General features: G+C 36.7%; 1 protein-coding gene across 1 annotated transcript in view; it reads right to left on the bottom strand.

Annotated features, from left to right (window-relative positions):
* Positions 1-1391: 1391 nt before the first annotated feature.
* LOC100892346 (leishmanolysin-like peptidase) overlaps positions 1392-17455 on the bottom strand; it is a 33380-nt gene continuing 17316 nt past the window's right edge. Inside the window, exons 12-22 of the mRNA XM_030977223.1 lie at positions 16283-16372; positions 14485-14536; positions 11017-11130; positions 10472-10579; positions 9933-10048; positions 6177-6411; positions 5590-5736; positions 4670-4807; positions 3207-3320; positions 2542-2691; positions 1392-1953 (exon numbers count right to left, since the gene is read on the bottom strand). Of these exons, the coding sequence (XP_030833083.1) occupies positions 1850-1953; positions 2542-2691; positions 3207-3320; positions 4670-4807; positions 5590-5736; positions 6177-6411; positions 9933-10048; positions 10472-10579; positions 11017-11130; positions 14485-14536; positions 16283-16372 (1368 nt within the window). The 3' untranslated portion in view covers positions 1392-1849. The remainder of the gene's footprint in view (positions 1954-2541; positions 2692-3206; positions 3321-4669; positions 4808-5589; positions 5737-6176; positions 6412-9932; positions 10049-10471; positions 10580-11016; positions 11131-14484; positions 14537-16282; positions 16373-17455) is intronic.

The raw sequence follows: 17455 nt of genomic DNA, 5'->3' as shown, positions 1-17455 counted from the left end.
ATGAACAATAACGTTATGGGTCAACAAGTAGAGGAAAGAAAGTGGTAGATGGCTACAGGTGTAGAGACAGACAGACATAAAGACAGAGAGAGAGAATGTGTGTGTGTGTGTGTGTTAGAGAGAGAGAGCGAGAGATGGGGAAAGAGGGAGGAAAGAAGGGAGTGAAAGAGAAATGAAGTGAGATGGAAAGAGTGAAGGGAGAGGGAGCTTCTCAAGGCAGTAGAATTGTGGAGAAGAGAGAGAGAGAGAGAAAGAGAGGGGGTGTATTCCTACATGAAGCAGGAGGTACTGCATGATTAGTGATTTAGGTTGATGACAATGTAAAATGAATCAAATTACGCTTTTGAAGGTAAATTTCACAATGTAACCATTTATTTCAATAGAGAAGCAATTACATCAACCTGTACACTTCCAAATGAATTTAGTGCACAGCCGTCATAAATCCTTACTTTGAATAAAAGAACTACATTTCAAATTTGATCTATTTAATGTTAAGTACATGTAGTGTTTACAAAAAGTACACAATGTAAATTAAACATTTACTATTCTACTATGCAAACAAAGTATAAGGGACCAGCTAAAGGTGTGAGACTTGGTAGGTCTGGGTCGGTATCATGACCATCTATCTTGATCTACTGAAGATCTAAAAAATCTAAAGATTTTGAACAATTTTGAAAAAGTACCCTTTGTCTTGAAAATGGCCCAAAATGAACGTTTTTGAATCCTTTAAGGCGGCACCGCGCGGACTGCGTCCAATCAATAAAAAAAACGTCCATTTGACTGAGGATACGTTTATGCTCAATTTTGAAGGCAGATTGAGCGATTTGAAACGCTCATCGTAAACGTTCATCGTAATCGCAGTTCCACGGTGTACTGTTTATGTTTACTTCTCTGGCTCCTCCAGGCATGATTCTGGCTCTGCAGCTGGATTCGTAAACCTGCACTGCGCATGCTACGTTGACCTCATTTAAACGCGTTTACAAAAGATTGTGCCCCTGCCTTGATCCATAATGCATGGCCGTCCAGAGGATTTTTTATGCTGGGGACCGGGGTAAAATGCAATAAATTATTGTAAATTTATTGCATTTTCTGTTTTTTTTTTAAATTTATGGAAACTGCCCCCTACCCTAACCCTCGCTGCGTACAGTTATGGTTCAATGACAAAGCAATGGCCTCGTAACTGTGAGGCCTCATGAACAAAATCGTGTCGATGTGCTATAGTAGTGCCCTTTTGTGGGGGCATTAATCCTCATTACTGTCATTTATGACTTAAGGGCGTAGGTCCCCTAGTTGTAAAGCATAGTAGCATGCACATGCTTTAGCAGTCACACACAACACACAATGTCAAATTATTATTCAATAACATCTGAGAATGTATACTATTAGCTAGATCTATTATTTTTAAATTGTTTTTACAATAATTCCATAAATTGGAGTAAATCAAAAATATTTCAACTATATCAGCGACAGTGTACAAGAAAAGAAACTATTGGTTGGAAAAGGGGCCAGATATAGCACATGTGCTAGTCGAGCCTAACCTCTTAAAAAGCTAAACAAAGTCTTGTGGTACAAATCAGTTTAGAAAACGTTAAAAAAAATAAAAAAATAATGAATTTACTAGTACAATCGATACTTTAAAAACAAGAATACTGAACAATATCTTACAATATACAAACTAATAACGTAAAACATGAATTGTGTTCATATGCAAATTATCTAACTTGATATTTCATTCATGAGCTTAAACAGACGGCAAAACCATAATCATAGAGATAGAATAGGAACTGTTTCGAACGCGGTGTACGTGTTCGACGAACCACTCAATCAGGATTTCGACCACAGGCACGATCTAGAATTTGGCCTTCCTCGCTTGGGATAATAAGAGCAATGCGACGAAGAGGACGAACATGACACCAACGACGATTGAGATAATGACGATGAAGGTCATGGAACCTGTTAAGAAACATAAAAAACTAGTAAGTTACAGAAATATACAAGAAAAAGTAAAAGAAAAAGCACAAAGATACAAAAGAATTGTCGACGATTACTTCCAGTGGCTTCCCTTTATGTAGGTAAATACCTTCTGCCCCGTCCCCCTACACATGTTTGAAGAGGGCTTGCTTTTAGGCATCATGAGACTTCATGTACCCAACCACTTCAGCCATCCCTTCACCCACATCCCCTAAGCTGTCCATCAAATACACTCAGATAATAAAGAAAAAACACTTCCAATATCTAAAACGGTGGGTAGCCCCCCCCCCCCCGTACCATTCAAAAGCTTATGCATACACGCAATCACGCATACACATACACACACACGCTCACACACTCACATAAACGCACACGCACACGCACATGCACACACTAATCAACACCTATTTGTCCTACTTCCTTGGGCAAGCCAGATGTATAACACCCCGCCCTCGGATGACTCTGCTACCCCCCCCCCCCCGGATTTTTAACAATAAATTACTACATTACTGCATAGCTCACTGCCCCTTTAATTGAAATAGAAGATGCTCCTTTATTTCGCCACTTTACCATTCTCACACACCCTTCCTGGGCCCGCACCAGTAGGTGAGATATCTGTGTACTCCGGAGGACAAGCGCAGGAGAAAGTTCCAGGCTCGTTGGTGCAAGCCGCCACTGGGGAGCAGTCATTCAGCTCAGCGGAGATGCATTCATTCTGGTCTGAGAGGGAGAAGGAGGGTGGTGACAGAGAGAGGGGGTGACAAAGTGAAAGGGAGAGGGTGAGAAAGACAGAGTGAAAAGAGTGGAAGATAGAGAATGTGAAAAACAGAAAGAGAGGAGCAAAGTTTCCAATATAATTGAGAAAAGGGGTAATTTTGTTTTGAAATCATTTTTTGTGTGAGAGCCAGGAAGAGAATGATTACTCGAAATTGCAAGTCATCGTGTGACTGTACAGTAAAATTCACTAATTGACATTTTAAAGACTTTTATATAGATTATCCGATTTTGATCAACATCTTTTATCTAATGTGTTACTTTCCTACAAAGCATTTTGCTCTTTTATAACAATCCTGCCAAATAAATGAAAATGATCTTAATAAGATCAATGGTAATTGCATGATTTTGCCAAAACAAAAAGCATATTGTTGATAGAAATCAATAACTAATGTTATAATACATGTATAATGAAAACTGTTCAGAAAATTAATTGATGATAATGTAAAAAGTAGACTTACCTATTTCACAGTTCTGTCCTTCATAGCCTGGAGCACACTCACATATAAATCTGTCTTTCAAGTTCCTGCATGTACCGCCATTGGAGCATGGTTGTGAGATGCACTCGTTGATATCTGATTTTATGGGGGAAATTGGAATTCGTTCCATTAAATTCATCGAATACTTGATAATGTGCATCAGGGCCCTGTCTCACAAAGAATTGATATTAATCGCAACTATGTACACAAGAGATAGGAGACTGCAAACTTGCGATTGATTAGAGGACTTGCGATTGATTTGGATCAATCGCAACTCTTTGTAAGACAGGGCCCAGGTCTTTTGTTTTGTAATCAATAGTGCCTGTAATTACTCCCACCGCACACCACTCGACCGTCCTCCAATCCAATTTTCGAAAAAAAGCAATTGAATTGTATTTGTATTAGAAAGGAAATCTAAGCATCTTCCTTAATTAACTTCTAAATATTGATAAGAATACTTACAACCGGAATTCAGTATATTGAACTCTTCTAGTAACAAAACAAAGCCGAATCGTCTACAAATCGTAAACAATCGCCATATTGGTCTGACGTCTTTACGATTCTGAGCCGATTAAGATTTTTCCAAGCGTTCGTGAAAACCCATTAAATTTAGATTTTCTACATCATAATGATTATTTAGATCCTAGATTTCTCATGTTAGAATGTTCGTATTAAATACTATTGCAAATTCTCCTAAAATCGGATCGGACTCGGATCGTTTTATTGTGCGATGGGTTTTATTCAAATACGCACAAAGATATGAATTAGGTGGATCGTTTTGTTCTGAATATGGTTCACTATTATTCTTTGGTACAATGGCAGAGAAAGAAAATGTCTCGATCCATCGATACCTCTTATGTGGGCCTACTTGTCATACATATTTCTACTTATACATATTTTATTCATTTATTTATTCATATTTAGGCATTCATCCGATCATTCATGAAATCATTTATTCATTCATTCATTCATGTATTAATATACGAAAGATTGATCGGCAGCACAGGGTGAAACAGTACACAAAGAAATATACCCCAAAATTTAATACTTTCCGAAGCCCTTGAACTATTTCCTCTCCAATTATATTCTTTCTCTTACATGTACATATTTGTATGGCTAGTTTTATTTTAACATTGGTCCTCACGACCTTATAGCTAGCAGAGGGGAGATAGTTGTGGCACGTGCACCCATGTAATTCACGAAGCCCCAAACAGTTCCCTCCTACATACATTCTCTATTGTATGAAAACTATTTGGATCTAGCTCCATGAATTTGACCGATAAAGAACGAGCGTGCGCGTGTCACAACTATAATATGTCACAACATTAACAAATCCCTCTCTATACGCTTTGCGTAGCCGCATCATGTAGGCACCTCTCTTGCAATAGCCTATAAGCGTTAGTTTTGGCGATAGTGGAAAATTATTATTGGTTATCACTGCCTACCTGCACATAATCTTCCAGAGCTCCCAGTAGAGTCTACATATCCCGAGAGACAAACACAGTTATATCCACCGACTGTGTTCGTGCATCGAGCGAACAGAGAGCATTCATTTAAGGATGAATTAATGCATTCGTCGATATCTAAATGTATAAAGAACGTGATATTAAAGACTTTCAAAACTCAACAAAGTTTTTTTTTCAATAGCTCATGCATTACCTTCTTAAAATAATAATATGTCTATTTATATAGCGCAACTACTATCTGAATAAACTCTGTTGCACTTGATACATGGTTTCATATTATTACCTCGGCTGCAGCTGAGCCGCCAGGAAAAGGCGCTAAAGCATTCAAGGAAATTCATCCTACCGGGTACCTATTTACTTCACCTGGGTAGAGAGTTACAAATGTAGATTAATGTCTTTCCAAAGGACATTAGTGCTGAGACTCGACTCGAGAACCATGTGATCCACAGTCCGGTGGTGCGTTTACTACACCAGGGCCCCGTCTTACAAAGAGTTGATATCAATCGTAAGTTATTTGCGATTGATATCAATCGTAACTATGTACATAAGAGATAGGAGACTGCAAACTTGCGATTGATTGGAGGACTTACGATTGATTTGGATCAATCGTAACTCTTTGTAAGACGGGGCCCAGGACACCTACTACGTGGAATAAAAACTACATTACATAATATTATAAATGATAAAAACAATCATAAAATAAGCAGGGCATATGTTGGGAGAAATAGCGAAGGAGTAAGGCCTATCCAATGCCAACCCCAGCGAGAATGGAGTAGAAAATATAAATCTAGTATCAAGCAAAAACAAAAATGACAAAACAAAACAATGTAGATAGTCAGTGGAGATATATCTTTAGCCAAGTTAGCTTCTGAATCTTTAAATCTGCACCAGTATCTTACCACTACAGACCGTTCCTTGCCCATCTGTCGGATCCCCCTGATCTCCAAAGCCAGGCAAACAGGAGCACTGGTAGGAACCAATCGTGTTGTTGCAAGTAGAATAGACAGAGCAAGCGGAGTATTCCATTTCATCGCATTCATCCAAATCTGAGACAGGAAGATGGGTTTTCTATATGTCATTGGACCGTTTATTAAATAACTCTTTAAAAAACAGAATCGCAAAGACATACGAAAAATCAACCTCGGGTAATTTCATTACAATGACGTATTGTCTAGTCCGGACATAACTTCTAAAGGCCAAACAATAGGGTATATTTGGAAAGTTACCCTTGGATTGATGTGTTCAACAATCATGGAAAAGAGTTGTACATTGTGAAAAAGTAGGAAAAATATTAGGACCTACATCAATGAAAACCGGTTTTCACTATCTACAGGTTTCATTTTCATAATTCTGCTTTAACTCCTAACTAATAACATACGTAACCAAGAAATAATGCCCCCAAAAGCAGAATATTGATCGTGATTTCGAACCCGAAACCTTCAAGTTTCCAGACTCACTAACCACAGAGCCCTGGCCCATCGCTTACCTTGAACAACGATAGAGCTAACATTCACGGTGTAAGATGTGTATCCAGACGACAGATCTTTGGCGGCGAAATAGACATCATCCGTCATAAGATCATAAATCATGACGTCATCCGGTGTAGTGCCTGCATCGAGAACGATGTCTATCTCTACTCCGAGACTTCCATTGAAGGACTTGATTTCGACACTGAATACGGAGTCAACGAAGATCTCCCATCTTGATAACCGGTGAAAAATCTGAAGGAAGTAAGCGGCAAATAATGAGCATTCCATTCATGGCATTTTTAATAGTATACAAATATAAACTGTCTTGAGAGGTTCTGGTTAAAACTATGAGCAAGAGGTGACTCCAATAGTACTATTTCAGTCACCGACTCGGAGGCCCATAGTTTTAACCAGTACGTCGAAAAAAGAGCATGGTATATTTGTTTTATATCCTGCATCCAAATGTGTTGTTTTTCAAATCAAAAATTTATCAACTCCCAAATAGTACTTTTTCAGAGCAACCTGATAATAGTTGAAATATATCTGCTCTCAACCAATCAAAAGCCAATACAATTTTGATGCAGCATTTTCATAGTTGATTTTATCATTATCTATTATGATTCAGTTTTGTCATGTTACTTGACTCCATTACCATACAATGCCTACAATTATCATTAATTATTAACTGTTTTTCTTTTGTGTAATCTTATACTCAGTTAAAGATACTATGTCCCGTCTTGGTAAGTGTAGACTTAATTATTACAATTACTCGATAAATAGGCATGATACGGGCCTTTGCGACAATTGTCACATTTTCAAAACTACCAAACATTTTATGTTATCATGCCCTAAATATGAAAGACAGAGGAACCGTATGTATCGCAAACTTCATGTGACGAATCCTAACCTAAAAAATCTACTTGGAAAAGCAGAAAACTTCTCAATCATTTTAGCCTTTATAAAAGGTACTGGAAGATATAGAGAATTATAAAGTGTATTATAGCATTGTGTTATCATTCTTGTGCTTTTCATGCCTTAAGGCATAAAAGTAACAGAATGACGGAGGAGATGATGGACATACGAAGCCTGAATAAATGATTGCAGCCGATTATTAAATGCGCATACTATTAAACATAACACACATTATTTATCATTAACTCTATAAATTGACACCGAAACTTCATGATATTAATTCCAACCAGCTCTAACATTAAATGACTAACAAAAAATGAGTAACGAGCACATTAATCCCCCATAACCTTGCACTTCGCCAATAACATAGGCCAAGGTAAATCTTTATCTCACACACCGGGCAAGTATCAGAATCACAAAAACGTAGAGCAGCAGAAGTGAGAGCAAGACGCCCTCACGCACAGCCTGGCGGAAATCATCGGAATCGATGGATAGCGCCGATAAACCCAACAACAACAACAACAAAATCTTTTGCAGCCAACCTCAAATTCTGTAGAACTTTGCAGGAATTATAAATATGTCATGTATATCCTATCTGTGAAATTTAAACCTTAGTAGTGTCCTTATATTCAAATTATGCAAGGAAACCCGTTTACTTGCTAGACTTCACTGTCAGACACTATTGTCAGTATTGATTGACTGACTGGCTTTTTCTTCTTTGGTAATAACATACATAACATGAGCTGTAAAGGATTTGTCTACTACAATAACTCACTTCTTGTAATGGCCAAAATTAAACTGATTGAATCTTTGCGCAGCATAAAACGTACGACTATGCGGTACAATGGTCTGAAAATCAAGACTATTACTTATTGGCTCTATAGCTCCTAAGTCGATTTGTCAACTAATAGTCGTTTTTTTCCCACTTTAAGACATTTTCAAGCCCCATTTTTTTAAGGGGAGTTCTAAATTAGTATTATCTTTCAAATGCCATTGGAATTTAACCTTTTCATTTTTTTTTGCCTGCAAAAGGGACATAGTACCTTTTCCAATGTTTATGTTTAACTTGTTTTTGTACTTGATTTTTATCATTATCTAAACCATGCATATATTGTGTTAAATGTGTAATAAGAGGTAAAGCACCGCATTGGGAAGGCAATAGGAGCATTCCAAGCACTCAAGAAAATCTGGACATCAAACTATATACGCTGCTCAACAAAGGTAGAACTGTACAAAGTCCTGGTGTTGTCTATTCTGTAATATGGTGCAAAAACATGGACATTAAAGAAGGTCGATGAAAATAGACTTTACACTTTTGAGATGGCATATGTCACAGGAGAATCATGGATGTGACCAGACTTGACAGGATGAGAAACACACAAATACGAACACAACTGAACATGGAAGAAACCATCATCGACAGGGTTGCCACAAAAAGATTGAGATACTTTGGACATATCAACAGAATGAATTTAAAAAGATATCCCCACATCCTTCTCAACGGAAATGTACATGGCAAACGCCCAAGGGGTAGACCAGCTAAGAGATGGACAGACTGCATCAAGGCGGACTGTAACAACAGACAAGTTGACTCCCTGATTAAAGCCACTAGGTTAACAGAAGACAGGAAGGAGTGGCAAGCCATAGTGAAACAGAAGCCATCATACATCCCAGTGATGGTGTGGACGGCTTAAGTCAAGTAAGTCAAGTTTAATAATCCGATATTGTACAGGTCTAATTGTAATTCATGTATATTTTCATGCGCTGTTTTTTATAATCAGGGCTCTGTGGAAGACCAGGTTTTTATTTTTTGTATACTGAACAGACTACTATTATTGTCATTTTCGCATATTTCAAAAAGTGAGGCCCACGTCCTTGCGATCGTGCGCTTTGCTTTCTAAGTACTGTCATCAAACTTTGAAATAGTATGTCTAAATCTTCAACCGGGAAGTAAAATTAGTATCGACATTTATTTGCATTCGATCTCTATCCGCATTTAAAGGCATCGTTTAACAATATTAAATCTGAGATGCATGGTTCTAAGTGTTATTGATGTCTGTGATATGGTATAATATTGAAGCCCTAAAAAAGGTTGTGCGTCAAAATGATCACAAAGTGCCTCAAAAGTAAAACTCTTTGAGTGACCGGTTTTACCATAATCATTCTCCCCTAAAGACTGTAGTGTTATAATAGCCGTTACGAAAAAGAAAAATGAAATTTCGATTTCCAGTCATAAATATCTTGATTATCAGACAGGCGATCGGCTTGTAAAAGCCATGGGATTCCTGACTAATTATGATTGCAGCATGAGCTAAATGCAGGATTTCGTTCCAGATTCTGAGGCAATGTTACCGAGTCACTTTAAATGCCGATTAAACGAATATTCAAACAACATATTTACTTTTAATGGTAAAAAGCATCTACATGCCTGGTAACCAGTAGATGAAACTGCATATTTCTTTGAACACTTTAATTCTGCCTTTCCAAAAATAATGCATAATAGTTAATACCATAAATGCAGCGTTTGGAAGTGGCGGATTTCTGTTTAAGCTATGTTTGTGTGTATGTGTAGTGGCGGTTATTTTACCCGACTGCTAAGAAAGCACAATGCTTGTTATTAAGCAACCATAAGACCCGATGGCTTTAGGTCCACTCCGAGAGACCTGGTAGGTGGGATTAATGCCTAATACCAAGGGGCACTAGCGCATCGCCTTGGTTCCGAACCCGGGTCGCCGGATTACGACACCACTGCTCTACCAACTGAGCTATCTCGCCTCCTAAATGTAAAGCGTTAGTCCTCTGACTGATTGATTTTTTTTATTTTGTTGAAGTAAAATGTCATAAGATGGATGTTTTCATACCGCATACTCTAGTTCTCCTCTGATTATTTCATCACTTGATTTGAAAGTGTCAGGGTATATTGCAAGTGAACCGTTGACCTCTGTAATTTGAAACCACATTTTGAATCGTCTCGGAACTGGAAGAAAAAAGATCATTAATTGCAATATATTAAAAGTAACAGCAACAACATGAACAATAATAATAATAATAATAATCATAATAATCAGAATGGTATAATAATGGAAATAATCATAATAATACTAATGTAAAGGTTACACATGAAGCCTGTCATGGCAAACCTTCGACTAAGAATTGAGGACATGCAAAAGGTCTATTGAATAACCCTTCCTTTGTTTCAATGTCACCTTGTCCGACTTCATGAGAATCCTAAATTTCAACGATATAATTTTTATATTTATATGCGTTGGTGTAGGTATTTTTACACCTATGGTGATAATTATGATATAACACCAAAGCCGAGTAGCTATATAATTCCAACAGGCATTATATAATTGTCTACCTATCAAATGAAGTTGTATTTTCATTTGATCATACTTACTTTGACAACCTTCTTCTGTTCTGATCCGACCGTGTCCACAGCTGCACAGCCCATCTTTGCAAACCTCATTCTTTGCACATTGGTCTGATGTGGAACAAATGGTTTTACCTGCGATTAGAAAAGAAAATCAGTTCCAGTGTCTTCTCTTCGTGTCAATGGAGTCCAAAATATAAAGGTCTATTAAAATTCGTTGAAGACATTGATATAACTACTACCTGATTGCTCTTAATAATATCTTAACCCATTGCTTACTGGAACCTGGTGGTCCCTGTGTTAAGCCTATGGGAATAAAATAATTCAGTAGTCAACGGGTTAAGCATTCGAGGAATCAACCTTACTGGTATCCGCTCACTTCACCTCGGCGGAGAGTGGCATATGTGGATTAATGTATTGCCAGAGAATATTAGAGTCTTTGCAGGGATTTGAACCACGTATTACTAGCCACATGGTCCGGTGATTTATCCTCTATACCTAGACACTCCCACTGCTAGTCTTTACATGCATCAATGCATCAAACTTTGGTTTTTCTGCTCTCTTCAACGTACCGTAATCGCAGTGGCGCCCTGCATATTCTGCGGTGCATGTACAGAAATAGCCCGTTATTATGTCCGAGCAAGTCGCTCCATTGTTGCAAGGGTCATTGTCACATTCGTTGATTTCTGTGGGGGTAATAGGACAGTTTATCATGTCACAAAGGTTTATCAAATATTTACTTGTTTTTATGCAATTATACCTCTTAATTTATGAAGATGTTATCTGTTGGACAGATCAGGTGATAATTATATCACACAACGTGAAAAGAGTTTTTTTTAATTAGAGATAAGGTTCTGTTCATATTCCATTAAACTGTGAAGAAGAAATTATATCTTTTAGTTAATGAAGATTAATATTAAACTTTAATTTGCCATGTTACTAGTTAGCACATCAGGTGCCCGGTAAAAGGTCGCGTAGCGTGGGCGCTGTAAACAAAAAAAGGGGGAACCGAAAAAACGCTTTTGAAGTTTTAACACCTACTTAAAGTGCTAAAAACGACAATGTGTCCATGTTCCATGTAGCCAAAACTATTCTTAGAGAAAGATATTTACCTTATTTATTTTTTTCTCAAATTGCATTACGTTTTGCTGGAAACAAAAAAGCCCGAACGCGCAATTTAACTCCCGGCAAAAGGTAGTGTAGCGCTACGCGAGGTTTTGCCGGGCAGCGTAATTTTTTTCCCCACTTGAGCTTTCCTAAAAACTTTTTTTGTTGTCGGTACTTTCCTAAAAACTTTGTGCAATATATTTAACTTATTACCATGTGGATATTGTAAATCGATCATTTACTTCTAATGAACAAACTTCTTTTATCATTTCAAAGTTGAGTTTTTAATTTGAAATGTAATCTTTTGCAATTTCGCATCTTGTCTTTAGATGTTTACAATGGTTTTAAAATAATCGCTAAACTCCTGATGTAATTTGAACAACCCATTTTTCTGAAACTCACATTTGAACTCTTTGGTTTTCTGTTTATATATTTTATATTTTATTTTTAATTTATGCCAATCTATGTTTATTGTAATTGATATGTATAACTTTGTAATTTTGCGTGTTTTTATCTGTGAACTGTATCGCAATCCAGCCTTTTACGGCTGCGAAGATATTTTTTAATAAACCTTGAATTGGACTTGAATTGAGGTCCCTTATTAGAAAGGAAAAGGGGCACGTATCATTGTCAAAATGGAAATTATCAAAGGTGAAAACGGGGCACTTCGTACATCCTCAAAAAGAGGCACTAACCAGGGAGGAAAAGTCAGTCATGAAATAGAAAATGGGTCTTTGTCGACGGAAAAAGGGCCACATCAGATTTTGATAGGGGCATTTATAAGAGGTGAAAAGGGGCATTTATAAAAAGTGAATAAGTTCCTTATTAGAAAGGAAAAGGTGCACGTATCATTGTTAAAAGGAAACTTATCAGAGGTGAAAAGAGGCACTTATCGCACCTGAAAAGGGGCAATGACCAGATATGAAATGGGGCACTTAAAATAAAGGAAAATGTGCATTAGTTGAAATAAACTGGGCAATGACCAGATATTAAAGGGGCATTTATTGAGGTGAGGGGGGTACTTATCTGAAGTGAAAAGGAGTAACTTCTCGTACCTGAAATGGGTCATTTACCAGAGAAGGCGCACTTATGAGAAGGGGAGGGGCTCTTTTTTAATTGGGAACTTATCATTAGGACAAGGGGCACATGTGAAAATATAATTATAAAATATATAATTATTAAAAGGGGAAGGGGCACTTCTTACAAAGGAAAAGGGGAACTTGTCAAAGTTAAAGAGGCACCTCTCAGATTTGAATAGGGCAATTATCAGAGGTGAAGGGGGCACTTATCAAAAGTGAAAAGAGGCACTTCACATACCTGAAAAGGGGCACTTTTACAAATTAATAGGGCACTTGTCAAAGTAAAAGGGGCACTATTCCTATGTCAAAAGGGGCACTTCTTACTAAGTTAAAGTGGCACTTTTCGAGTGCATGAAAAAGTGGGGGCACTGTGCCCCCCCCCCTGCCCCCTGGAGGGCCGACTCTGCACAGCGTGAATTTAAAAAATATATATATAAATTAGAGATAAGGTTCTGATCATGCCATTAAATTGCGAAGAAGAAATAACTGAAAGAAAAAGTTGATAATGTAGCCCTTTGAATTGGTGTGTACAGTGAAGTGAAGTCAAATATAAAGGATCCGATTTGGAACAACTTTCAAGATTCACTCAAAGAATGTCCAACATTATCTAGTTTTAAGCACATTTAAACCAAAACAAATAACAAGTTACAATATACTTATTTAGCTTTGATTAATTCTGTCTGTCCTGTGTAGTATGTCTCAGTAAATGTAATGTCTTCATTGTCAATATTTGCATTAATGACAATTTTACTTATGGGTTTGTAGAAAAAGGGGACCAGCCTTTGCCTTTGCTAGTCCCTCACATCCCTACTCTACCATTAATTATTGTTAGTGTTACTGTTGTTGTATTTGTTCTTATATCATGACATATTTTATATATATTGCATTTTATATTATTGTATTTGAATTTTATATTAATGAAAATTTGTAAATGATGTAAATCTTTTGGAAATATTTTTCTATGATATTGTTTCACTCAACTATAAAAAGAATGAAAAAGCTCGCAAATTCTTGTTCACCTTCCCCAATATCTACCTTCTCTTAATCATCCAAGTTGGAAACATCATTTACATCAGCCAGGCTCTATCAATCTCTGTGGGGCACTTTAATTCTTCCTCACGATGTATAGTAGGCCTATAACAGTTGCCATTAAAAAATCTATATTATCATAGGAAAACTTAAAGGTATAGACCAGTTTTGGAAACGCCCCCCCCCCCCTCTCAAAAGATGAAATGGAAGCTCTTATTACCAATCAGGTGATAGAATATCTTTTGACTAATACGTGATGATATAAATTTTGCCGGGAAACCGACTACTAATCGATATATTTGGTAAATTATTATATCAATCTGGACCGGATAGATATCGCGCACGTGTCGCGTAGTCCCATATACATCTTTCTATGTACAGTGCTTGTAACTTTACCCAGACTGGGCCAAATTTCTTATCATTTTGATGATTCAAGAACCTTGCAGTACACACTAATACTTATAAGCTAGATGATCAACCTATTCTGGTCGATTCCACAACGTTTTTTGACATTCCGATCGCATGACCAGAACTGGTATTTACCTTTAACCTTTTTTTAAATGTAATTCGTCGAATAGTCTCATACAAAATACTTCTGCTTCGCTGCCTAATATCTATTGCATATGATGCCCGGCTGTATTTAGGCGTGAAACGTTTTTGAATAAAATCTCCCTTTTTTTTCCCTGTCCAATTATGAAGAATAAACTCAAATTAAATTAAATCAGATCAAATCAAATCAAAATTTTGAGGGTGCATCGCCTGCAAGATAAACAAACTTTTTCTCGAGCAAAAATCTTAATAATATTTTTTGTGTTTTTAACTAACCTTTGTCACATGTTTGTCGCCTGTAATCATTGGTTTGTAGTCTACTCCGAGGCTATATATAGAAGGCAGTCACAGATAAGAAAAGCAAATACCCAATTATATATAATTTAAAAAAGTGTGTACACAAAAAAATGCGCTGCAAGGAAAACTTTCAACACGATTGCAGACACTTCCAAACTTCAACCTTAGGCATTTTCAATAGCCTTATACATCACATATTGAAATGTGAAATATTACGTAATCTGAGTATTTCTCTTGATATTATAATAGGGTATAGAGATTGCCCTTAAGTGGGTTTCTTGAAAGTATTTCTAATCATGTTATACTATCCCTTCATACTTTGCCTCTCGATATTTAAGATATGAAATATATAACAAATAATCGAATAATCGAATACAGAGTGTTATGTTCCCAAATGCGCATCTTTCTATATTTTGGTGACAGCATCTTTCAACAATGTAAATATTTCTTACAAATATTTTAGACTTTGGAAATCTTTGTCTATGTTTTACTTTATTGTAAGTGAAATAAACACTTATAGCTTAGGCAGATACCGAGATGTGATTGGTCCAGAGCTCGTCACGTCATATTGATTGCGAGGATCATAATTGTTATATTTTCCTGGCCGGTCACATTGACCAGCTGGTGAAATGAATATATTTTTAATAAATGCATGTCGCCCTCTTAAGGACTGAATGTATTTTTTTCTCGATTTTTTTTCTCCCTCGGAATCTTTTTTTTCGTCAATTTTTTTCTTCTCTGTTTTTGTTTTACATTTGTTTTTTTCGAAAATAAATGGAAAACAATTTCGGGCAAAAAAAAAGGACCCCCCAAAAAAATTAATATTCAAAGCAAAGGCTATCTAATATAACATATATTGACTGGCAGAGGGTATATAACATTCTTCGGACCTGAAGGGAGTTATATTTTTCCTCGTGACCATATTATAACTATAAATATATAGCCACTTGGGAAAATATAACTCCCTTCAGCGGTCAAAAGAATGTTTTATATACCCCTCTTTAGAAATCTAGCCCTCTGATTGGACAACATTGCAGTCGTTATTTTAGACATTTCCGCCTACCAGTCAATAGTCTTTTGAAAAGTGCCCTCATACCCGCCTACCGGTCATTAGCCCTTTTAAAGATGCCCGTTGCCCCGGGTAACAGGCCGCATAAATGAATTGTGCTCAGATCCCCATTGGTTTACGTGTTAAAAACTTCTCTGTGCGAGCGCGGACACCATACAGTGATTTTTGTCTGCGATTCCCAAATGATTGAAACTTTCAGTCATTTTTGCAGCGAAGATAAACAGACAGTTTCTCAGATTTTCCGTGATGTTTTAACCAATCTTTACTCAATTAAAGGATAAGGTAAGAACTCTTGGTAGATTTTTGTTTCAATTCGGCAAATAAAAAAAGTATCGACAGCTTTAATATTCGAGGTCTGGCTGTACCCAGGCGCGCCGAGGGGTCATGACAGGATGTGCGCACGTTTCCGAGAGCCTGTAAAAACAGCCAGGCCTCTCAAAGCAGTCGATATCTTTATACTAGTACACCCCCTGCCAGTCAATATCTGTATAATATTTTATATTACAATGTAATGTGACTGTGTCATGACCTGGGATTGAAAAGTTTACTTCTTCTTTCTTGTTGTTACTACTATGATTTTGAATTTAGAGGAGTCATATACTTGTCCATAAGCATAACCAATGAAGTCTCAATTCTCCCGCTTTGAAACATATCAATTATTTGGTTTGTAAGTTGGTAAACAAAGAGATAACATTTGGTTCAACTTACGAAAATTGTTGGGCAATGATCATGGAACATAGACACACCACCAACACTAGATATATCCGTCTCGTTGAAGCCAGGAAGAGAATCAAAATACTGAAGTAGAATAAAATAATTTAGAAAACAGAAGCATTATGATTATTCCTTTTTGCCATTTCAAATGTATTATTTTCCGCATGATTGATGGATCATTCGGAAGTCTTATACTGATACAACATTATGATTTAATATTCCAAATCGTAACACGATATGAGAAAGATCAAACCGTCACACTCTGTTACTTACCTTGATCACCGAGACACCAATACACATTTGATTTCATTCATTGGAATAATGCATTATCATCTTTTTTTTTAATCTGTTTTCATTTTAAGCCAATAACTGGACAACTAACAGATATAGTGTTATCATATACAGTAATAATAACAATTATAACAACAACAGCGAATATTAATACTGCTCTTCCTGCGGGCCCTGCAACTAGTATAGGATTTCCCGGCGAAATTCGCGAGTTTGTCATTCGAATTCATTTACTTTGCATTTAAGTTAGCGCAGATCGGCTTTGCCATGCTAATTATCATTCAATTTTCCCGTTTTGGTATTCAATTTAGAATTTTGGTCGAAGGTTTTCATAGATCTGTCATTTAATTCAAAAAACTGCTCAACTAGCATTCAAATTAATCGTCACTTGTCGAGGCGTCTTTTTTATCATTCAAATTAACACCTGTCATTCGTATTCGAATTATGTTTATTCAAGTTAGGAATGTTAGGGGGAAGAAATACAACCCACGTTTATACAGTTTTAAAAAAATGCCATTAAATGCATGATTTTCCATTAGGGTCTTTTCTGTTATTCCATTTATTAATTTTGAGGACAATGCATATGGGTGTAGTCAGATATTAGGTAAAGAAGGGGCGAAATCAAGGGATATGGCATTTCTGCACGGACATGTTCATATACCCCGGAAAAGTGGGAACACAAAAATACTTACCCCAGTCACAATATTGTACCATTCCTCCATAATGAAATCGTGATTATTTTATGATGAAAAACAAGACAAACATCTTCCATACATGACAATTTACAAAAATATTGAGACCATCAAGTCCGTAGATGTAAGACTTTTTTTTCCTTAACAATCAAACTTAAAGGATGATGAATATCAGATAAATCTAAAA

This window comes from Strongylocentrotus purpuratus, unplaced genomic scaffold (assembly GCF_000002235.5).
Source record: "Strongylocentrotus purpuratus isolate Spur 01 unplaced genomic scaffold, Spur_5.0 spur5_scaffold_9, whole genome shotgun sequence".
NCBI classification, from domain to species: Eukaryota; Metazoa; Echinodermata; class Echinoidea; order Camarodonta; family Strongylocentrotidae; genus Strongylocentrotus; species Strongylocentrotus purpuratus.
This window is presented reverse-complemented; position numbering and strand designations above follow the sequence as displayed.